At 41.1% G+C, this 24,899-nt stretch overlaps 1 protein-coding gene across 7 annotated transcripts in view; it reads left to right on the top strand.

Moving 5' to 3' along the window:
* TGFBR1 (transforming growth factor beta receptor 1) overlaps nt 1-24,899 on the top strand; it is a 468,434-nt gene that overhangs the window by 147,478 nt on the left and 296,057 nt on the right. For all 7 annotated transcript variants that reach the window (XM_073630719.1, XM_073630713.1, XM_073630717.1 and 4 more), the window contains one exon: nt 22,936-23,166. In XM_073630719.1, the coding sequence (XP_073486820.1) occupies nt 22,936-23,166 (231 nt within the window). The remainder of the gene's footprint in view (nt 1-22,935; nt 23,167-24,899) is intronic.

Here is a 24,899-nt window from a genome sequence, read left to right as displayed (position 1 = left end):
GCCACTGTTGACCAAGAAACAGCGCGAAAACCGTCTCACCTGGGCTAAGGAAAAAAAGAGCTGGACTGCTGCTGAGTGGTCCAAAGTCATGTTTTCTGACGAAAGCAAATTTTGCATTTCCTTTGGAAATCGAGGTCCCAGAGTCTGGAGGAAGACAGGAGAGGCACAGGATCCACGTTGCCTGAAGTCTAGTGTAAAGTTTCCACCATCAGTGATGGTTTGGGGTGCCATGTCATCTGCTGGTGTCGGTCCACTCTGTTTCCTGAGATCCAGGGTCAACGCAGCCGTCTACCAGCAAGTTTTAGAGCACTTCATGCTTCCTGCTGCTGACCTGCTCTATGGAGATGGAGATTTCAGGTTCCAACAGGACTTGGCGCCTGCACACAGCGCAAAATCTACCCGTGCCTGGTTTACGGACCATGGTATTTCTGTTCTAAATTGGCCAGCCAACTCCCCTGACCTTAGCCCCATAGAAAATCTGTGGGGTATTGTGAAAAGGAAGATGCAGAATGCCAGACCCAACAACGCAGAAGAGTTGAAGGCCACTATCAGAGCAACCTGGGCTCTCATAACACCTGAGCAGTGCCAGAAACTCATCGACTCCATGCCACGCCGCATTAATGCAGTAATTGAGGCAAAAGGAGCTCCAACCAAGTATTGAGTATTGTACATGCTCATATTTTTCATTTTCATACTTTTCAGTTGGCCAACATTTCTAAAAAATCCCTTTTTTGTATTAGCCTTAAGTAATATTCGAATTTTGTGACACACGGAATTTTGGATTTTCATTTGTTGCCACTTCAAATCATCAAAATTAAATGAAATAAACATTTGAATGCATCAGTCTGTGTGCAATGAATAAATATAATGTACAAGTTACACCTTTTGAATGCAATTACTGAAATAAATCAAGTTTTTCAAAATATTCTAATTTACTGGCTTTTACCTGTACACTGCACTAACTATGATATAAATCGTGGTGAGGAGCAGCTATATAAGGTGCGACTAATACACTGGGCAAAATGGTGATAACAATGTAGCGCGTGACAAAAGAGCATCTGATTAGTGCTAATCATGTAAAACGATAAAAAATATGATATAGAGGAAGGTGAAAATCAATACATCAGAGGAATGAAAAACAAAAAATGAAAGTGTCCGTATCCTAACAAGGAAAATAGGAAGTCCCACTATGTCTAAACAGACTATACAGCAACTGGATGGTGTAGCTCCTGAAATGATGGGAATCAATATGCAGATCCATCCATGGCAGAGAACATAAAAAGGCAGCGAACATCAACAACAAGATGGTGAGTATACAGTGGGGATCGAAAGTTTGGGCACCCCAGGTAAAAATGTGTATTAATGTGCATAACGAAGCCAAGGAAAGATGGAAAAATCTCCAAATGGCATCAAATTACAGATTAGACATTCTTATACTATGTCAAAAAAAGTTAGATTTTATTTCCATCATTTACACTTTCAAAATTACAGAAAACAAAAAATGGCGTCTGCAAAAGTTTGGGCACCCTGCAGAATTTATAGCATGCACTGCCCCCTTTGCAAAGCTGAGACCTGCCAGTGTCATGGATTGTTCTCAATCATCGTCTGGGAAGACCAGGTGAGGTCAATCTCAAATGTTTTAAATGGCCAGACTCATCTGACCTTGCCCCAACAATTAGCACAATGGGTTCTTCTAAGCAGTTGTCTAGAAAACTGAAACTGAAAATAGTTGACGCTCACAAAGCTGGAGAAGGCTATACGAAGATAGCAAAGCGTTTTCAGATGTCAATATCCTCTGTTCGGAATGTAATTAAGAAAGAAAAATATCAGACAGAACAACTCGCAGGATTGTGAGAAAAGCAATTCAAAACCCACGGTTGACTGCCCGATCCCTCCAGAAAGATCTGGCAGACACTGGAGTTGTGGTACACTATCCCACTATAAAGGGATACTTGTACAAATATGGTCTTCATGGAAGAGTCATCAGAAGAAAACCTCTTCTACGTCCTCACCACAAAAATCAGCGTTTGAACTTTGCAAATGAACATATAGACAAGCCTGAGGCATTTTGGAAACAAGTTCTGTGGACCGATGAGGTTAAAATAGAACTTTTTGGCCGGAATGAGCAAAGGTACGTTTGGAGAAGAAAGGGCACAGAATTTCATGAAAAGAACCTCTGTCCAACTGTTAAGCATGGGGGTGGATCAATCATGCTTTGGGGTTGTATTGCAGCCAGTGGCACAGGGAACATTTCATGAGTAGAAGGAAAAATGGATTCAATAAAATTTCAGCAAATTTTGGATGGTAACTTGATGCCATCTGTGAAAAAGCTGAAGTTAAAGAGAGGATGGCTTCTACACATGGATAATGATCCTAAACACACCTCAAAATCCACGGGGGATTACATCATGAGGCGTAAACTAAAGGTTTTGCCATGGCCTTCACAATCTCCTGACCGTACCTTATTGAAAATCTATGGATAGACCTTAAAAGAGTAGTGCGTGACAGACAGCCCAGAAATCTCAAAGAACTGGAAGACTTTTGTAAGGAAGAATGGGCAAAGATACCTCAAACAAGAATTGAAAGACTCTTGGCTGGCTACAAAAAGCGTTTACAAGCTGTGATACTTGCCAAAGGGGCAGTACAAGATATTAACTCTGCAGGGTGCCCAAACTTTTGCAGACGCCATTTTTTTGTTTTCTGTAATTTTGAAAGTGTAAATGATGGAAATAAAATCTAACTTTTTTTGACATAATATAAGAATGTCTAATCTGTAATTTGATGCCATTTGGAGATTTTTCCTTGGCTTCGTTATGCACATTAATACACATTTTTACCTGGGGTGCCCAAACTTTCGATCCCCACTGTATGCTCTTACCAGATCTGGTGGACTACAGTGTCAGCCACATAGAGTCATCAAAGCAATGTGCCATATCTGGCAGGTGTATGGATGTCCAAATGGATGGAACCTCAACACGAAACCCAAGGGCACTCCTCTGGACTTTCGTATCCAACACAAATTCAGAAACCACAGAATGGAAACACAGAAGGTGGATGAAGCCAGGAGAAATAACCACTCACGCCAGGAGGTCATGCTTGTGAAGATCTCCAAACCCAACGCCACTTCAGGTGCTCAGGAACATGAATCTTGAAGGGTGGGTATGGCCAAGTTATGATGTCCACTCATAACAGGGAATCTTGATGATGTTCATGTCATGGGTCCAATGTTATTGAAAATGCTGTTGGAGGTCTTCACATTTTGGAATGCTCCATGACAATTAAAACGAGACCTTCAGCACCATCTGAACAAACACTAGCAGCCACTGCTCCAACTCCACCTTCCTTCTCCCTCCCTAACAGATTAGAGTGAGAAGCCTGCAACTGTTGGGGAAAATATAGCCCTGTTTTAGGTGGCCCTCCACATAAAATCTCATAGGGGGACAGCCTATATGGTTGTTTAGGGGTAGTTCGTACAGAATATAGGGCTAATGGCAAAGCTTCCACCCATCCTTTTCCTGTATCTGCTTTAATTTTTGCACATCTGTTTTTCGAAATTCCATTAAGTCTCTCAACTTTACCACTACTTTGTGGATAAGGTGTATGGAAAGCTTGCTGTATGTGAAGGGCTTCCATTACCTCTTTCATTACTTCCCCAGTAAAATGGGTTCCTCTGTCACTCTCAATAGTTTCAGGAACTCCATATCTACAAACTATTTCATTCCAAATTTTCTTTGTTGTTTTTGCATTTGCTTTAGCTACTGGCCAGCTCTCGGGCCAACCTGAGAACATGTCAACACACACTAAAGCGAACTCATAGGTGCCTATTCTGGGCATCTAAATGTAGTCTATTTGAATTCTTTGGAAAGGGAAATCTGGCTTAGGAAAATCCTTTTGGGGAACATGGACAGGCCTCCCTGCATTGTACAGAGCACAAGTGAGACATGAAGCACAAAACCTGGCTGCAAATGCACTAAATCCAGGTGCTATCCAGTAGCAGTCAGTAAGTGCCACCATCGCGCCCTTAGCAAGATGACTGACGCCATGTGCCAGTTGTGCTAAAACTGGGTACAAACTCCTGGGTAGACACTACCTGTTGTCAGCGCTCCACAGACCCTGCTGATTTTGGGTAGCATTACATTTGGTCCACTTATCCTTCTCTTCATCAGGGGCCTGGTTCTGCAACTGAATTTGAGTTTCTACATCCCACTGCTCTTGATGAGGGGAATCTGTCCCCGCTACCTGGGCGACCCCTACAGTGGGTGTGACTCCAAATGCCATAAGGGAAGCATCCTTTGCCGCTTGGTCCGCTAAAGCATTTCCTCTGGCTGTCATGTAATTTTCCCTTGCATGCCCTTTTACCTTCAAGATGGCAACTTCTGCTGGTTTCTGAAAAGCCTCAAATAGCCGCTCCTATGAGTTTTGCATTTCTCACTGGCTTCCCTGCACTAGTCAGAAAGTTCCGTGCTTTCCAGATAGGCCCAAAATCGTGGGCTATTCCAAATGCACATCTGCTGTCGGTGTAAATGTTTCCCCTTTGATTCTCTAGGAGATGACATGCTTTGACTACAGCACACAACTCCGCTTCCTGTGCTGACATCTGGGGTGTCAATGCTTCCTGATGTAAAATGGTGTCTGTAGTGGTTACAGCAAACCCTGTGTGTGGCTGACCATCATTAGTGTAAAATCTGGAACCATCTACGAATAAGTGTGTCACAATCTGATAAAGGCTCATCTTTTGCTGGTGTGACAGAGGCTCTTTCTACCTCCATCAGAGCCATACAATCATGAGAAAAATTCTCAGGTTCTACATCAGTACCATTTGTTGCATCTTCCTCATCAATTATAGGAAGAAGAGTAGCCGGATTTAAAGTAACACATCGTTTGTTAAATTCGATGAAGCAAAAAGAGCAGACTAGTACTTGTCAAATCTACTGGCAGACACATGTCTGGTATTTACTTGATTCATGATTTCCTGTACTGCATGTGGCACATACAGGATAAGAGCAGAATCTAGTACAAGCTCCGTTACTTTGTCTAGCAACAAAATGCAGGCTGCTATGGCTCACATACAACTGGGGGAGCCTTTGATGACAGGGTCTAATGAGGCTGATACATACATCACAGGCCTCTGTCTCCATGTAGCTGGGTGCGTACACCTGCAGCAAATCCATTGACTTCATGACAGAACAACGAGAAAGTCTTAGTATAGTCAGGAAGTCCAATGGCGGGAGCTTCAGACAAGATTTTAATAAGCTCTTTCATCTGCAATTCATTGTCCCATGTGAATTTGAAAGGGTTTCTAGTGGTAGCCTCATATAGAGGAGCCATAAGTTCTGATGCATTTGGAATCCAGTCCCTACAATATCCCACTAACCCCAGAAAGGCACGTTGTTGGCGTACATTTCTTGGCTTTTCAAAATTTTGTAGAGTTTTAACTCGATCTGGGGTTAGGTGACGGATTCCATGTGAAATGCAGTGACCTAGGAAGATCACTTTCTCTTGGCAGTATTGTAGCTTATCTTTGCTAACTTTGTTGTTAATGTTATAGAGAAACATGAGAAGGCTTACTGTTTCTCTGCTACAAATGTCCTTTGTATCAGAATAAATAAGCAAATTGTCTATGTACTGAAGCAAAACTGTGTTTGGGTGTGAGGGGGACCATTGGTCCAATACTTGCTTTAACGCAGTATTATATTCAGAGGGGCTACTCACACAGCCTTGGGGCAATCTTGTCCATGCTAACTTTTGGGCATCATGGGTAAATCAAAAGAGGTGCTAGCAGTCTGGGTGCAGGGGCACCGAAAAGAAAGCATTTGCAAGCTCAATTGCTGTAAAGCAGGTATTACACTTAGTAAAGTGCAGGGGTTGGGCACGATCGGGGTATCTGCCTCTCTTATATTGTTAACCACTTCAGCCCCGGAAGGATTTACCCCCTTCCTGACCAGAGCACTTTTTACAATTTGGCACTGCGTCACTTTAACTGCTAATTGCGCGGTCATGCAATGCTGTACCCAAACGAAATTTGCGTCCTTTTCTTCCCACAAATAGAGCTTTCTTTTGATGGTATTTGATCACCTCTGCCGTTTTTATTATTTGCGCTATACACGGAAAAAGACCGAAAATTTTGAAAAAAAATGATATTTTTTATTTTTGTTCTAAAAAAAATCCAATAAACTCAATTTTAGTCATACATTTAGGCCAAAATGTATTCGGCCACATGTCTTTGGTAAAAAAAATGTCAATAAGTGTATATTTATTGGTTTGCGCAAAAGTTATAGCGCCTACAAACTAGGGTACATTTTCTGGAATTTACACAGCCTTTAATTTATCACTGCCTATTCTTGAGGTGCTAAAATGGCAGGGCAGTACAAAACCCCCACAAATTGCTGAGAGGCATGTTCAGCCCATTGAATATTCATTTTTTTTGTCCCAAGTGATTGAATAATGACAAAAAAAAAAAATTTACAAAAAGTTGTCACTAAATGATATATTGCTCACACAGGCCATGGGCTGTGTGGAATTGTACCCCAAAATTCATTTAGCTGCTTCTCCTGAGTATGGGGATACCACATGTGTGGGACTTTTTGGGAGCCTAGCCGCGTACGGGGCCCCGAAAACCAATCACTGCCTTCAGGATTTCTAAGGGTGTAAATTTTTGATTTTACTCCTCACTACCTATCACAGTTTTGAAGGCCATAAAATGCCCAGATGGCATAAACCCCCCCCAAATGACCCCATTTTGGAAAGTAGACGCCCCAAGCTATTTGCTTTGAGGCATGTTTAGTCCATGGAATATTTTATTATTTGACACAAGTTGCGGGAAAGTGACAAATTTTTTTTTTTTTTTTTCTGCACAAAGTTGTCACTAAATGATATATTGCTCACACAGGCCATGGGCATATGTGGAATTGCACCCCAAAATACATTTAGCTGCTTCTCCTGAGTATGGGGATACCACATGTGTGGGACTTTTTAGGAGCCTAGCCACGTACGGGGCCCCGAAAACCAATCACCGCCTTCAGGATTTCTAAGGGTGTAAATTTTTGATTTCACTCTTCACTGCCTATCACAATTTCGGAGGCCATGGAATGCCCAGGTGGCACAACCCCGTCCCCCCCAAATGACCCCATTTTGGAAAGTAGACACCCCAAGCTATTTGCTGAAAGGTATGGTGAGTATTTTGCAGACCTCACTTTTTGTCACAAAGTTTTGAAAAAAGAAAAAAAATACATTTTTCTTTTCTTTCTTCATTTTCAAAAACAAATGAGAGCTGCAAAATACTCACCATGCTTCTCAGCAAATAGCTTGGGGTGTCTACTTTCCAAAATGGGGTAATTAGGGGGGGGTTTGTGCCATCTTGGCATTTTATGGCCTTCAAAACTGTGATAGGTAGTGAGGAGTGAAATCAAAAATTTATGCCCTTAGAAATCCTGAAGGCGGTGCTTGGTTTTTGGGGCCCCGTACACGGATAGGCTCCCAAAAAAGTCCCACGCATGTGGTATCCCCGTACTCAGGAGACGCAGCCAAATGTATTTTGGGATGCAATTCCACATATATATTTTTTGTCATTATTCAATCATTTGGGACAAAAAAAATAAATATTCAATGGGCTCAAATGCCTCTCAGCAATTTCCTTGGGGTGTCTACTTTCCAAAATGGGGTCATTGGGGGGGGGGGGGTTGTACTACCCTGCCATTTTAGCACCTCAAGAAATTAGATAGGCAGTCATAAACTAAAAGCTGTGTAAATTCCAGAAAATGTACCCCAGTTTGTAGACACTATAACGTTTGCGCAAACCAATAAATATACACTTATCGACTTTTTTTTACCAAAGACATGTGGCTGAATACATTTTTGGCCTAAATGTATGACTAAAATTGAGTTTATTGGATTTTTCTTATAACAAAAAGAATAAAAATTTTTTCAAAATTTTCAGTCTTTTTTGGTTTATATCGCAAAAAATAAAAATTGCAGAGGCAATCAAATACCATCAAAAGAAAGCTTTATTTGTGGGAAAAAAGGACGTAAATTTCCTTTGGGTACAACATTGCATAACCGCGCAATTACCAGTTAAAGCAGCGCAGTGCCAAATTGTAAAAAGTCCTCTGGTCTTTAGGCAGCAAAATGGTCCAGGGCTTAAGTAGTTAAAGCGGATCTTCAGTCATTTTTTTCAACTTTCCATCTATTAAATCTTCTGCCCTTGTTGTTTTAACTTTGGATAGTAAAACATTTTTTTTCTGCCAGTAAATAGCTTATACAGCCCACTTCCTGTTTCTTGTTTGGTCATTAGCGTAGGCTTATGACATTATGCACAGGTCTTTCTCTCACTCTCGTGAGAGTTTGCTAGAGGAGGGGGGGGTGTGTGTGTGTCATAAGAGGGCCAATGAGAGCTGCAGAGCTGGAGGTGTGCCTCTATTTAAATCCAGGAGGTGAACAGGCAGCAGTTTCAGCTACCCACAGTTAAAATGTAGCAACAAGATTCAGTCGAGGGAGATTTCTGCAGCATATTTGGCAAGTACAGAATCACGGTATATATAAAATAATATGCAAAGTGGTTGGAGGCAAGCTTCAAAATGGCAAAGATTATTAGATTAATTTTATATTATTATTAAAGATTATTATTACAAATTATGTGAGCAGACTCCAGTTCCTTTTTAAAGTGATGCTAAACAGAGAAGTGTTAATTGCCATAATTTATTCACATAAATCATATAGCCTGCCAAGTACCTTATTCCTGCAATGCTGTTGTGTGCTCACATCTTTCCCTGTTCTTTGGCATCTGCAGGGAAGATCATTGGGAGGGGCTTCTATTACTCTGCTGATGTATGCTCTCTACAGAGTCTGTGTCTGGATGTCCTGTTTCAGAAGAGCAATTCAGATTAGATTATAAATATCATCAAATAACTATTTTACAGCTCTCAATAAATCTTTGAGTATCAAATGTGTATTTTTTGTGCATTAATATGGTGTAGGCAGAGTCAGAGAGGTATATTTCACTCTACACAAAAACAAATGCTTTAGTGGCTTTTTGAGTATACACACTTTTTGTTATATAGCTTGTAATGAGAGTTTTTCATAATCTGGGTTTAATGACACTTTAAGAGTCAATTTAATTAACTAAGCTGCAATTTGAAGGGAAAGACCTCTAAAAGTTATAGTCTCTGAAAATTACTTGTGTAATGCGCAACACAGGAAGGTATATGGAGCTTTGATAACTGAATCCATGGCTAAAGATCTGGGTAAAGGGAATGATTTTGGTTTCTAGAGCAGTCAGCTGACTTCTCGTTGGGGTGCAACCTATATGCTAAACATGGTTTGCACCTAAATGGAAGGGGGGTCTGCTGTGATGGGGGAGAGATTTATGGGAAGGCTTGAGGAGTATTTAAAATGGGATTGGGGATTGGGGGGGGGGGGGCAAATTTACAATATAATGGGGCAGACAAGTCAGTCAGGAGTTAGACACTAATGGAGGGTGGAATGGGAAAGATGGGGGGGGGGGGGGGGGGGTGGCGGCATGTGATTCGTTTCTAGTGTTAAAAACAACCCAACCGTTGGCGAATATATCCCTGTATTGTACTACTTAGGCTGCTTTCACACTGGGGCTGCGAGTCCGTTAGCGGTAAAGCACTGCTAGTTTTAGTGCCGCTTTACTAGCTGTTTAAGCAGCGCTTTTTGGCCACTAGCGGGGTGCTTTTCACGCCCGCTAGCAGCTGAAGAAGGTTACAAGCGCCTGTGTTGTGGCGCTTCCGAATCGCTTTTCAGGTGCTTCGGGAGCACTGCCTACTCATTGCAATAGGCAGGGGCAGTGTAGGAGCGCTCCTACACTGCCCCAAAGACTTTTTTTTCCTGTCCCCCAAGCTCACCATCCCAGTGTGAAAGTACTTAGGCTTTTACACTGGGGAGGCAAGGGAGGCAGGTTTCAAGTGCTTTACAGGTGTTATTTTTAGCGCTAAAACACCTGAAAATTGCCTCAGTGTGAAAGGGGTCTAAAAGATTTGTAAAACGTGCAAAATGCAGCTATGGATTAAAGTGTGTTTAACAATGCCAAAGCAAATTAGTAGAATTGGAAGCCTTGGTACATAAGAACTATGACTTAATTGGTATTACTGAATTTTAGCTTCTTTCTTCAAATTACTGGGCTATTTAATATTCCTGGCTTTACTGTCTTTCGAAAAGACAGGGTAAAATGCAAAGGCGGCGATGTCTGCCTGTGAGATGTAATATCAAAGCGAGTTTGAAAGAGAACCTTGTTGGAGAGTGTGATAACGCTCAAGCATTATGGGCAGAGCTGCATATGGGTGTGTCCTTCAAAGTTATTGGAGTTTGTTATAGGCCTCTCAGTGTTAAAGGGAAGGTGGACACTCGTTGCACAGATAGAAAGGGCTGCAAGGGACGGTGATAATAATGGGGGATTTTACCTACCCTGAAATTGACTGGCACAATGGAACTGCAGAAGGGCGGAAATTTATAAATGTATTACAAGACAGTTTTATGGTATAGTTTATAGAGGTTCCAACTAGAAATGATGCTCTGCTGGACCTAGTAATCGCAAACATCGCAGAGCTTATTACTTAGTCATCTAAAACAATATCAGGGTAGCAAACAAGCACATACTGGAAAGATAAAAGCACCTAAAGGGGAGCTACACCCAAAAGGGAAGACTTTCTTGTCTTGCCTCCTCAACCCTCCCCCTGCTCCACATTTGGCACCTTTTGGGGGGGAGGGGGCAGCGGGTACCTGGTTTTGACAGGTACCTGCTCCCACTCCCAGCTCAGTTCGCCAGTGTGCTCTTCTTTCACTTACCTTTTCTATAGAGGCTTTAAAATTTGCTGTGTGTGTGTATTTTTTTTTTTATTTTATTTTTGTTTTTTAATGCTTATTGATTTAATCACTTCCTGTAGATCATATCCCAGCATACACTGCCTTGTTTCATCACAGAAGATTAAGTGATAGGTGTGGTCCAGAGTGGTAAACACCCTTTCTCATTACTATACTACGTCTTGTTTTGTTTGCACCCCTTTTCTGTAAAATCAGAATGTATATTCACTTTTAGATCTACCATCAGCTATGTAGTGCAAGAGCCTGTCTGATTTGATACAAATTGATTGGATTGTTCTATAGTTCTTGTAAATCTAAAGGAAATTGTACAGAGGTTGTACAATCAGATTGTGGACAAGGTATGGTGAGAAATACTCCTGCGCTTGTGAGGCCGTTTGTTGTAAGGAAAGGGTAGTATTGTAGAAAGTGGAAGGACTGGAGGAGATGGTAAAGCGTGTCCCGCTGCCTTAACTGAACAGGGGTGGTCCGGAGAAGACTGTTTATTAGGAGGTGGATGGAGGGCGCGTGATTGGACGCTTACATCAAAAAATGTTTGGTTTAATCATGTATATGGAATACAAACATATAAAAAATTACATCATACAAATACTACGTTGCATAAAAACAGGTAACAAAATAGGCACTAAGCAGTTAAAATTGGAGTATGCCCATGTTAAGGCAGGTAATTAAAAAAGGCTGATGCATTTCGAGGGTGACCTCTTCATCAGAGCCAGGAGCACAGTCTGTATGGGCCGGTAGGCCGACATGTGTACATGGGAACGAGTGGCTAGTTGGAGGGTATGTCCTGTGATGGATAATTAGTTATTCTAAGTTCCATACCAGTCCATGTCCAGGCGTTCTAGGTGGAATACAGATCAGAACAGTATAGTATGGAGCACATGGCAAGTATATACCGTACACTACAGACATATAATAAATTTACATTAACCACTTGCTTACTGGGCACTTAAACCCCCCTCCTATCCAGACCAATTTTCAGCTTTCGGCGCTGACGCACTTTGAATGACAATTGCGTGGTCATACAACACTGTACCCAAATGAAATTTTTATCATTTTTTCACCACAAATAGAGCTTTATTTTGGTGGTATTTGATCACCTCTGCGGTTTTTACTTTTTATTAAAAAAATGTAAAAAACTGATTGATTTTTTTTTTAAAAAAAAGTTTATTTTTTTATATTTTGTTTTAAAAAATTTTAAACGGGTAATTTTTCTCCTTCATTGATGTACGCTGATGAGGCGGCAGTGATGGGCACTGATAGGCGGCAGTGATGGGCACTGATGGGTGGCAGTGATGGGCAGCACTGGCAGGTGGCACTGATTGGCACTACAGGTGGGCATTGATAGGTGGTACTTGTGGGCACTGATAGGTGGCACTGTGGGCACTGTTAGGTGGCACTGTGGGCACTGTTAGGTGGCACTGTGGGCACTATTAGGTGGCACTGTGGGCACTATTAGGTGGCACTTTTATTGGGCACTGATGAGGCAGATGTGCCTCTTCCACTTGGGGACCGATGTCCCTCACATCCGATCCGGTGATCGGCTTTTTTTTCTACTCGCGCTGTCAGCGTGAGTAAAAAAAAAAAACGATTACCGATCTTTTGTTTACATCATGTGATCAACTGTCATTGGCTGACAGCTGATCACATGGTAAGGGGCCGGGACCGGCCCCTTACACAGATCGGTGATCAGCCGAGTCTCAGTGACTCGGTGATCACAACGCGCCCGGCGCGCGCCCTGCAGGGCGCGCGCAGGGAGCGTGCACAGGGGAGGACGTCATATGACGTCCTCCTGGGAATGTAGGTCCGCGCTGTAGCCGTCATTCGGCTATAGCGCGGATGCCAAGCGGTTAAAAAAGGTCAGATGTGTGGACTTAAAATAATAAGATACCATATCAATACAGGGAATCAATGATAGGTAGTAGACGTTGAAACAAAAAACATGAGATTCTAAATAAAAATATATATTAAAATATATATATATATATATATATATATATATATATATATATATATATATATATATATATATATATATATATATATATATATATATATATATATATACATTGGTGAATGATGTAAAATGCACAGAAAAACGCTGAGAGATCTTTTTTCACCACATGGTGTAACCAGTTGTGCTTCTGTACAAAGGGCATGCGTGTAAATACATCTCCGCCAGCACATGAATCGCTGTGCAGGAAAAAGTGTGGATGTATGCCAATGCGCACAGAAAGCACATCTGGGGCACAGAAATGACTGCAGTTTTGCAAAAAACATAGATATATTCATATACATAGAAATATATAAATATACATATAAAGATAGAGCCCACCTATAAACACATATCATGTGCCTATGTTGAAAACGTGTCATAACAGTGGGGTGGGAATATACAGTTTATGCAGCATGATGGCAAAAAGTGACGGAAGTGAATGCGTTGGAGTATGAGGGTGCATGTAGGCTGTGGAAGTACAGGAATACAGTGGTACTGGTTGCCAAAAATGAAAGTGGCAGACAGGTAGACTGAGGTATCGCACCTACCTACAAATGTAATAGGAATGTATATAATTGTATTTCCCTTTGCGGTGGTACTTGGCTGTCGGATGTGCCTGTAGTGAAAACAGAAGATGAGCAGGGGAGAAACGGAGTGCGACCTGAGAATGGGGAGGGGGGTCCCTCAGGACACTGGTGGATTGACAGGAGAATGGGAGGTACAAAGTTGGTGGGGAGACCTTGTAACTGACCTGTCTCCAGAAGGTATGGAGGAACAGCTGCAGCCTGTATACGTCCTTAGGGGTAGGGAAGCCGTGTGATCCTGGAAGTAGGAGGGGGGAGGAGGGGGTCCTTAAGGTAGCTTAAGCCGTGGATACCTGAACGAGATGTGTCTTTCTGCCTGGAATAGACAAGTGTTGTGATATGGACGTACTTGAGGGTTTAAATGTCTCTGGGGGGTGGGTGGACAGCCCGCCCCCCAGAGACATTTAAACCCTCCAGTGCATCCATATCACAATACTTGCCTATTCCAGGCAGAAAGACACATCTCGTTCAGGTATCCACGGCTCCAGCTACCTTAAGGACACCTCCTCCCCCCTCCAACTTCCAGGATCACACAACTTCCCTACACCTAAGGACATATACAGGCTGCAGCTGTTGCTCCATACCTTCTGGAGACAGGTCAGTTACAAGGTCTCCCCACCAACTTTGTACCTCCCATTCTCCTGTCAATCCACCAGTGTCCTGAGGGACCCCCCCTCCCCCTTCTCAGGTCGCACTCCGTTTCTCCCCTGCTCATCTTCTGTTTTCACTACAGGCACATCCGACGGCCAAGTACCACCGCAGAGGGAAATACAATTATATACATTCTTATTACATTTGTAGGTAGGTGCGATTCCTCATCAGTCTATCTGTCTGCCACTTCCATTTTTGGCAACCAGTACCACTGTATTCCTGTACTTCCACTGCCTACATGCACCCTCCTACTCCAACGCATTCACTTCCGTCACTTTTTGCCATCATGCTGCATAAACTGCATAAACTGTATATTCCCACCCCACTGTTATGAAACGTTTTCAACATAGAGCCCACCTATAAACACATATCATGTGCCTATCTTTATATGTATATTTATATATTTCTATGTGTATATGAATATATCTATGTTTTTTTGCACAACTGCACGGTCATTTCTGTGCCCCCAGATGTGCTTTCTGTGCGCATTGCCACACTTTGTTCCTGCACAGCGATTCATGTGCTGGCGGAGATGTGTTTACACGCATGCGCATGTCCTTTGTACAGAAGCACAACTGGTTACACCATGTGGTTAAAAAAAGATCTCTCAGCGTTTCTCTGTGCATTTTACATCATTCACCTATGTCATTCATATATATATTATATATTATATTATATATTATATAATTTTTTAAATTTAGAATCTCATGTTTTTTGTTTCAATGTCTACTACCTATCATTGATTCCCTGTATTGATATGGTATCTTTTATTATTTTAAGTCTACACATCTGACCTTTTTTAATGTAAATTTATTATACGTCTGTAGTGTACGGTATATGCTTGCCATGTGCTCCATACTATACTGTTCTGATCTGTATTCCACCTAGAACGCCTGGACGTGGACCGGTATGGAACTTAGAATAACTAATTATCCATCACAGGACATTCCCTCCAACTAGCCACTCCTTCCCATGTACACATGTCGGCCTACTGGCCCATACAGACTGTGCTCCTGTTCTCCTGGCTCTGATGAAGAGGTCACCCTCGAAATGCGTCAGCCTTTTTTAATTACCTGCCTCAACATGGGCATACCCCAATTTTAACTGCTTAGTGCCTATTTTGTTACCTGTTTTTATGCAACGTAGTATTTGTATGATGTAATTTTTTATATGTTTGTACAGGTTTGGTTTAATCATGTATATGGAATACAATCAGATTGCATGGTGTATGGCCATCTTTATACAAGTACATAGGATGGAGTGGATGGGGGATACTCAGTTGTCAGTCTCTATTCACGTAGCAGGGAAACCCACATTCACGCATGTGGGGTTTTTTTTGGTTATTTTAGAGGGATTTTGCTCATCATGCATAGGGCAGCCCATTCACCTTAATGGGCTGCCCTACGTGTAGCGATCACCCCAAGGAATCTCCAGAACTTTATTTTTTTTTTTTGGAGCAAAACATTATGCGTTTTTACCGCACTTTTTGGTGCATATTTGTTACACTGCAAACGCAGGCCTGCTACCACTGGGGGGTGCCTTTTAACATGTACTGACAAGGCAATGATGATGCACATTTGCATCTTGTTTATGAAATGTATGGCAGAGCATGCATTTTCTATGCAGTTTGCCATGCATTCAGAAATGCAGAAATGTGAATGGAGCCTTATTGTTTGTGTAAATACAGCAATATCACTTTTTTATTAATATATGTGCTCTACAACATATTCTAGGATCAGATGCCTATAAGAACCAATAGCTAGTACAATAAGCTGGAACATTTCCAAGGTCTAGATCATATTGACAAGAAGCTAAACAGAGTATGACGTATATCCGGGAAAGGAGGGAGAATGGAGAACTGGGGGGGGGGGGGGGGTGCAGGAAAGGGTTTGAACTAAACTTGACACATCTGCTAAAGGAAAAATGCTCAAAGGATCAGGGGAGACGTCCCCTATCATGGATTATATATTGTCTAATAGTGCTGGCTGAGTACTGTAATTAAGAAGTTGGTGGTGGTAATATGGTGCAATAGTCCAGGCGAACAACATCTATAAACTTCCGCCATTTATTGTGGAAGCGCTTGACAGCCTTATAGCCAGCCAGAATCTGGTCCACTGTGTCAGAGGATTGAAGCCCTTTGCTTCAGGAGCTGACGATTGAAAGGACTTCGCTCAGCGAGAGTTCAGAGGCCGATATACAGCATATCTGTTTATGAACAAAGAACCAACATGACTGATTATCACAGTACCATAGAGGAATTTCAAACACTTAATAATTTTCAATCAATTTATTTTACAAAAGTTAATACATAGAAAAAAAAACTATAAAATCAATAAAGCTGTTCTTGTAAGGTTCAACAGTAATAGTTACAACAGATGTCAGAAAAATGGTTGACGCGTTTCACATTTCTGCTTCTTCAGAACCAATTATTTATTGACTTGTAACAAGAGAACCTTAATTGGAGAAATGGGAGGAGATGGATATCATTAGCAATGGTCATATGACTTATATCAGAATAAGAGAAAAAACACATTGTAGTCTCATTTATTACAGTTATATTAACCCTCATTCAAAGAGAGCTTTGTAAGTCATATAACCATTGCTAATGATATCTATCTCCTCCCATTTCTCCAATTAATGTACTCTTGTTACAAGTCAATAAATAATTGGTTCTGAAGAAGCAAAAATGTGAAACGCGTCAACCATTTTTTTTACATCTGTTGTAACTATTACTGTTGAACCTTACAAGGACAGCTTTATTGATTTTATAGTTTTTTTTTCTATGTATTAACTTTTGTAAAATAAATTGATTGAAAATTATATAATAATTAAGTAAAATAAATTGATTTAAAATTAAGTGTTTGAAATTCCTCTATGGTATCGTGATGATCTGTCATGTTGGTTCTTTGTTTATAAATTCTATAAAGGATGTGGTACCCCCATAGCCTATCTGTTCACTTTATATGTACAGTATATCTGATATTGTATGCTGTTGATGTTGTAACAAAATATCGATTATGAATGGTTGAAATCTCCGGGACTTAATTGGACAGGCCTTGGAAACAGTCGACAAGTTGCTGAACATGTGGAAAGTGGTGAGTGGGCAGATGAGACCTCTCAGCTAGATCGGTATATGACTGCAGACCTGGTCAATGTCTTTCCTTAGATGCCCATGTACCAAAGTTGGGTCAATTTTTGGTAATGGGACCTGGTCTAGAAAATTGTTTGCCGTCTGCAGGTCTATGAGGTCTTGGGCATTTAAGGTGCCATAGAATAATTCTAAGATCTTGTTAATTTCACTAGAGGAGGAAGTGATATTGTCCTATTGTCCAATTCGAGAATGTGAGCAGGCTTGCACAGTCTTGCCAGCAGTTTCCCTGCTTTACCATATTTATAGTATTGCAAATCCATGTAAGTTTGGTGAAGGCATTCTTGGGTCTCAGCCCATAAGTCGGAGTTGCTTGGCTTGGTGCCAGCTCTTTCTATGCTTGGGGGAATTCTGCTGGGCGAGCTGAGCCTTAAATGTTCACTCACCAATTTGTACTGTCGGGAGGCATTTTTCTTATAGTAGGAGTAGAAGGTAATGATCTTGCCTCACAGGAAAGCTTTGTAACGGATTAGGGTCATCTTTCTGCGCAGGGTTGTCGGTTTCATATTCCGTCCACACATCTTGAAGAACACGACGGAGATCTGCATTGTGGGCAAAGTACAACGGGAATCTCCACAACCTGGCAGAGCCCTGAGTGAAATATTCCATCAGCTGGAGTGATTCTGGACTATGGTCCGATATCGCTATATTGTGGATATACAGTAGGGGTTTCTAGTGTACTGCAATAATGGTGCATTGCAGAAAAGATCATCATCAATCCTAGGTCTTATTTTTTTAACTGCTCCTGCCAACTGAATAGACGGGATAAGGAATAGAGCAACACCAAGGAGAGGGGATGACACCTAGGATTGGTGTCAGTTGAGAGATCCGGACAGGTGCTATTGACTCCTCTTGTATAGCAAGGGAGTCATTGGAATCTGGTGGGTGTGGATGGTATCACATGAGCACGAGGTGGAATAGCACTAAACACAAGCACTTTTTTGCATCACATTTCAATAACTTTTTTTCCTTTTTTATACTAGCAATTTTTCGCAAAAGATTCGGACAGAGTATTTGTATTGTAATTTGGCAATATATATTTACTTATAATTTCATGTATGGCATAGAAATATAATTTGTTTATTGAAATGAGTACATACATAGTATAATTTTGCATTCATTGATGGTTGTAGCAACCGCTGTTTAGCATTAATATTTCATTGTTCTGTACTCTAGTTAGAGGGTAATAGACCGCAACTGCAATTTTAGACACAGGGGCGGATGCTTATAGTGTGTGTGTGTGTGTGTATATGTGTGTGTATATGTGTGTGTATGTATATATATGTGTGTGTGTATATGATCCCTAAAGAAGCTGAGGGTAAAGGTGATGGACTGGCCAAGCATGTCTCCAGACCTAAACCCTATTGAGCAAGAGGGTTAAGGCAGTGCTGGAAAATAATGGTGGCTACACAAAATATTGACACTTTGGGCCCAATTTGGACATGTTCACTTAGGGGTGTATTCACTTTTATTGCCAGTGGTTTAGACATTATTGGCTGTTATTGGGAGTTATTTTGAGGGGACAGAAAATGTACACTGTTATAAGAGCTGTACACTCACTACTTTACATTGTAGCAAAGTGTCATTTTTTCAGTGTTGTCACATGAAGATATAATAAAATATTTACAAAAATGTGAGGGGTGTACTCACTTTTGTGAGATACTGTTTGTGTGGTGTGTGTGTGTATATGCATGTGTGTGTAGATAGATATCTATCTAAATCTATCTATATCTATCTCACACAAGCTTTTGTGGAGCAGGATGATGACGCCGGCTTTCCGTTTGGCCGAAGTGGAGCCATATATACGGCCTACCCAGTGTTTACGTATCAGAACAAAGTCTTACGAGGGTAAATGGGTCTCTTGCAGTAAGGCTATGTATGATTTTAAGTGAAGTAGCACTGACATGCATTTGGTTGGCGAGCGTAGTCCTTTGACGTTACTATTTTCATAAAAGTACATAAGATAAGGGGACATGTATGCAACCGAGAGGCACCAAATATCTAGCCTATAGAGCCTGGACTTTGTGAAGCTAAATGAAGAATCCAACAGGGTGGTATGAGAAATAAGTGTGCAGTTCCCAATAATAATGGAATTGAGGGGATAAAAAAAGCCAACAGGAGTACAGCAGCCTAAACAACAAAACAGTAATGACTTCACTTTTTTCCACATGTAGTATCCACTCTGTGGGCAGTGTAACCTTAGGCTTGATTTCTGTCTGCAATGGGGGATAAAGAGAATCCTTGCAAACCTGCGCATCCCCAGGCAATCATTATTGGTGTAAGCAGGGGATCTTGACAGTAGTAAGTAGCTGTTCTGTTCCTGCTGAGACTGCCCTGTCCACTGGTGCAGTAATGGTGGGGTAGAGCAGCGCTACCACAGCCCGTGCGATCTTACCGTGGTGGTTGTCTGCTGGAGCGGGGACAGATCAGTGTCTCCTTCGTGCTCTGTGTCCATGCTGTCGGCTATCATGGGATCCTGGGTGACGGGAAGAGAAGGGTCAGATTGAGACTGAGGCGGACCAATAGCGGTTCTGTATGAGATGCCAATTCATGCAGAGGTGCCCTGGAGCAATGTCAGGAGGGTGATGGTACAGGGAGCCATTCTAGCTAAATGTAGCTGCTTTTTTTTGTTAGTCCAGCTGGAGCTGCTGTCAGATGCCCCCTCTACATGTGACGCTGAAACCGGTTTTTACTTTTAGGCCCCATTCACCCTCAACGTAGTGGGAGCGCATTTTATTGGGTTTGTTTTTCCTGCCACACACATTGGGAAGCCCATTGATTTCAATGGACTGCCTTACACGTGGCAAAGTATCTCATGGGACATTTTGGCATGTTGTGGTTTGCATTGTTTTTACTGCACGTTTTGTGACATTTGTCACTTTTTTCACATGGTAAAATATGTGTTTGCTTCTGCATTTGGGTTGCCATTGACGGTGAATGACACCAAAAGAGCAACTAGTTCATGTTAGGTGTATAAGGGTGGCCATACACTACATAATCTGATTATACAATCTCCTTTAGATTTTCAAAAACTACAGTATATAATAGGAGGACACCCCATCTATCCATGGTGGGTGGGAGACATCTCCTATGGGGGGGCGGGGGCTGATGCAGGGTGTGTGTTAAGGAGGTCAGCTGGTGAACTCCTTCCTGATTCTAAACTGCTTTCCAAACTTAAGGACCATCCTGGAAGTAATGGAGGAGTTTTCCATACAAAAATCTGGAGGCTGAGGTAAGGGCTGGTCTATGATATTATAGAAAGCTTTTTCTTTTCTGGAAAAGAAAAAGCATATACTTATGTACCAATGGTATATAGGTACATAAGGAAGCTGAAATTTAGAAGGAGAAAAAAAAAAAAGCCTTTAAATACTGTGGAGTAGTAGATATCACCTGGAAACACCCACAAGGGGATTGCAGGCAGTGGTCACCTAATGGGAGAGGACACTGAACCCTGTGGATTTCTGGGAGGTTGTGAGTACCCTAGCAGCACAGACAAGTGTGGGCACAGAGAGGAAGTAAAAAGTAGCCAGACTAATATCCAGATGCTATTGAACTTTTCAGAAATCATGCCTTTTTCCCACAGGGAACAAGATCCTCACCTCCTATTCCCTGTCGAGGTGTTCCTTTAACTTTGAAATCTGGCACAGAGTCGTCCGAGATATGTTACACTCCTTGTCTAAATAAAGAAGAATTTTCATCCCAAATGTCCATAATGTTTTTAAAAGATTAACTTAAAAGGAAAACGATGTGAAAATAACTGTGCTGTTCTATTACAAAAGAAACCATACAAATGACATACATTCTATGTTTGAAAATCCATAAGTTTTAGCAAATAACAGTTATTACATGAGCACACCTATTCACACATTCTCACACACAAACGCACGATTATTTCGTCAAAATCACTTACATTTTTCCCATTTTTTTTTTCAGTTTCAAACAGTAACTTTTATTAAAAGTTGTACAAGTTAAGGGATACAAACAATGTATTTCGTACACCCTGACAATAAAGTGGGTGAATATCAGAACCTTGCATCCCTTATAAGAATGAGATATAGAAGACACAAATCAACATAAAAAAGGAAGTGGTCATTAAGCATTCACCTTGGAAAGTAAATACGTATAATCACGGGTACATCAATACTACTGGTGACAGTGCTAAAGAAGCAGTAAAACTGTTACAGAGGGAACTCCTAATTAAGAACAAGTTTCAGAAGCTTGAAGCCGTCTATCCCATATTTTGTTAAATTTAGATGGGCAACCACTATGAATATACAGGAATTTCTTGTATGGCAAATTATTGTTAATGTCTAATATCCAGCTATTAAATTCAGGTGGTGCATTCCTCATTCATTGTCTGAAAATTTTCCTAGCAGAAAATAGGATTTCATGCAAAAAGATCTTAGTAAATTCTTCTATTTCTGGTTCAGGAAATGGAAGAGAGAGCGAAGGTTGCACTTTGCAGAGCTGAGTGAGTAAAACTCTAAGAGCTGGTTGGAGGGAAGTGACACATTCCCCTTCACACAGCACATAGGAACAGAGCTGAGGCTGCCAATCCGCTTTAGACCCCTCTCCTGTTTTTTTTCTCCTTGGTATAAGGAAAACTGGTCAGAAGTTACTTATGCTGATAGCAGAGGAATGAAGCAGCAGATAGAAATGACACTTCATGCTCTTAATTGAGAAAAATACACACTATAGAGCAGTGATGGCGAACCTTGGCACTCCAGAAGTTTTGGAACTACATTTCCCATGATGCTTCACTACACTGCAGAGTGCATGAGCATCATGGGAAATGAAGTTCCAAAACATCTGGGGTGCCAAGGTTCACCATCACTGCTATAGAGGGTTATGCTATGCTCCTATCTGAGGTTTACAACTACTATTATCTTAAATTGTATCGCACTGAAAATTAACTGCCTTCTTGCTGACCTCCACTCAGTTATGTCTCCTGTAGTGACAAGAACGTTAAAGGGAGGTAGCTGTGAGGGACCAGGAAGAATGGCATTCCCTGAAGATTTCAGTGGAATAAGAGTCTTGAAATTGACCTATCGTATTTTTTTATTTTACAGTTCTGTTCCCTATGAGACAAAGTACATGTGTATTACTGTGTTCCATTTTTCAAGGGCTTTTTAAACTCTAGTTATGAGGTCCAACCTGCCTCCCGATTCCCCGCTCTCCAGTTGCGGCTCATCCAACAACCATTTTAAAGGAGATGGGTTGATTCATATCTGCAGCTTGTCTCCGCTATAAACACTTCACAGACAAGCAACGGGAATAGGATTGCAGAGGCTGACACGTCCCCCCTCCCTCTGCATTTCTATTGCCATTGTTTTTCTGTGGAAAGTGTTTATAGTGGAAATGAGCTGCAGCTCTCCATTGACCCAGCTTCTTCAAAGCTGCTGTTGGATTGTCTGGGGCAGGTGTGAATTCATTCACACCTGCCCCACTCCCCAGAAAGCACTTTGAAACATGGCACTAATACAATATTGTACTTTGTCCGATTCGTTTTTATTTTTACAGTTCTGTTCCCTATCTAATATTCTTTAACAAAGGTTCTGTGCTTTCGATCACTTTTGTAATTTTAAACTGCTGCTGGGAGCCAGAAGGAATCTACAGTAGGTGATAGAAGTTTAGTGGTTGCAGTAAGGTAGAAAATTAGTTTAGGATTGTTTTTTGTTTAATATTTAGATCTGCATTAATTTTTTTTTTTTTTGTCCAAGGTCTGCCTTTGCTTGTGCAGAGAACTATTGCGAGAACCATCGTTTTGCAAGAAAGCATTGGCAAAGGTCGCTTTGGAGAAGTGTGGCGAGGCAAGTGGAGAGGAGAAGAAGTGGCAGTCAAGATTTTTTCATCAAGAGAGGAACGCTCGTGGTTCAGAGAGGCAGAAATCTATCAAACTGTGATGCTGCGCCATGAGAATATTTTGGGCTTTATTGCCGCGGATAACAAAGGTTTTTAAACTTTATTTATGCCTTTTACACTTTGTGTTATCTGTCACATGGAGGCCAAAATCTGGCTGGTATGAATATCTCAACCAATAATATACTTTTTGGTGTAAAATAAAAAAGGCAACAAAAAAAAACAACCTAAAAGGTGCATTCTCTTGAAAGTAAAATTATTTGTATGCAAAAAAAGTGCATTTACACTGAATATCGATGTATGCTTTGCATGAACACATCGTATTGGCTGAAGGGTTTATGCATGTTCAGTATTTTGCTATGGCATACAAAACAGATTTGAAGTCCTCAAAACTATTAGTAAAGTGCTAAAAAAAAAAAAAAAAAAAACAAAAAAAAAAAATTTTCTTGCTGCCTACACAGTAAATGCGTCTTGTGCTCATATATGGGCCGTTCTGGCCTTTTCTGTCTTATTTCGCTGGTGTATGTCTTATTTCTCTAGTCTTTTAGAAAGGAAAAAAAAATTAAAAATCTGTAGCACATTTTCAAATTCTTCAATTTGATAATTTACGTTTGATTTATAGCACAATATCCATTCCTCACTTCCTTATTGCCCTACCTGCCCCTCTATCTCCTCAAGTATCTTTGCTTTCCAGCGTGCCCTCATATCTTCCATCATCAATTTGCCATGACTTGATCTTGTCTTGTCTTATTAATATTTGCAGTCTTAATTTTGCTTCAATTTTCATGAACATTGGTTTATACCTCTGTACTAGATCTGATTTCCTGGCTTCTACTCCATTATAGTGTTATGAAACTGCTGTCAAAGTATTCAGTACATGTCGGATAGCTGCCAAAACTAAAATAAAATACAAATACTACATGATCTGTCTGGTGGCTTTAATACACTGAAAGCCAAACTAAAGTTACAAAACAAACATTTTCTAACAGTTGGAGCTTTTGCTAGAAGGTACTTGTCTGTTAGCCCACTTTTGTTACTTATACACTGACTGCATGGTGCAATTTATAGACCTGGCCCATTTCCGGCATTGGAAAAGATTGCTGCCTATGACAGCTGGCAGAGGCAGATCCCAGCCATTGCCAAGAGTATGTAACAACATTAGTGCAATAACGTGTCACTGTCACCAGTGTGTGACAGTGATTCTCAGCCTCATGTTTCATAGAGATTTTCCTACTCGTAGGACAATATAAGTGCCAGCAGACTGAGTGTGATGGATAGCGGGGTTGGTTAACTATGCAGTTAACCCTTTACACACAAGTGCTGCCAAATGTCCTTTACCTGGAACATGCACTGTTCACATAATGTGCTGTAGCAATTCTGACCTTAAAATATAACTAAAGGCAATTCAATTTTTTTTTTTTTACTTTTGGATAGAGTGGAGATGGATTAAAACACCAGCCAGTTTAAATTGCTGTTTGTGCCCCCGATAGTGAGATTCACTCTCTTCATTTTTTACGGTTTACCATTGACACCAGAGCAATAATAGAGGGGAAATCTTTTTAATGGGCACACTAGTTCTGGTGACCCTAGTGACACCCTGAGATTTCCTCACTTTAGAGGGAATTCCTCCCAATTCCTGTTTTAGATATGGGACAGGAATTTAAGGGAAGTCTTACCAATGGGGCATAGATGGCACACAACGGACATGGATTATAACCTTCCCTTACTCTATCCAAAATTAATTTCTTAATTTTAGTTCTACTTTAACCCTTTCGCTGCTGGGTCCTGTACTCCACTTTTAAACTCAGGTGGCCAGACCATTTTT

The sequence above is a fragment of the Aquarana catesbeiana genome, linkage group LG05, assembly GCF_042186555.1.
Source record: "Aquarana catesbeiana isolate 2022-GZ linkage group LG05, ASM4218655v1, whole genome shotgun sequence".
Classification (NCBI taxonomy): Eukaryota; Metazoa; Chordata; class Amphibia; order Anura; family Ranidae; genus Aquarana; species Aquarana catesbeiana.
Note: the sequence above shows the minus strand (reverse complement) of the source record. Positions and strands in the feature narration are given on the sequence as shown.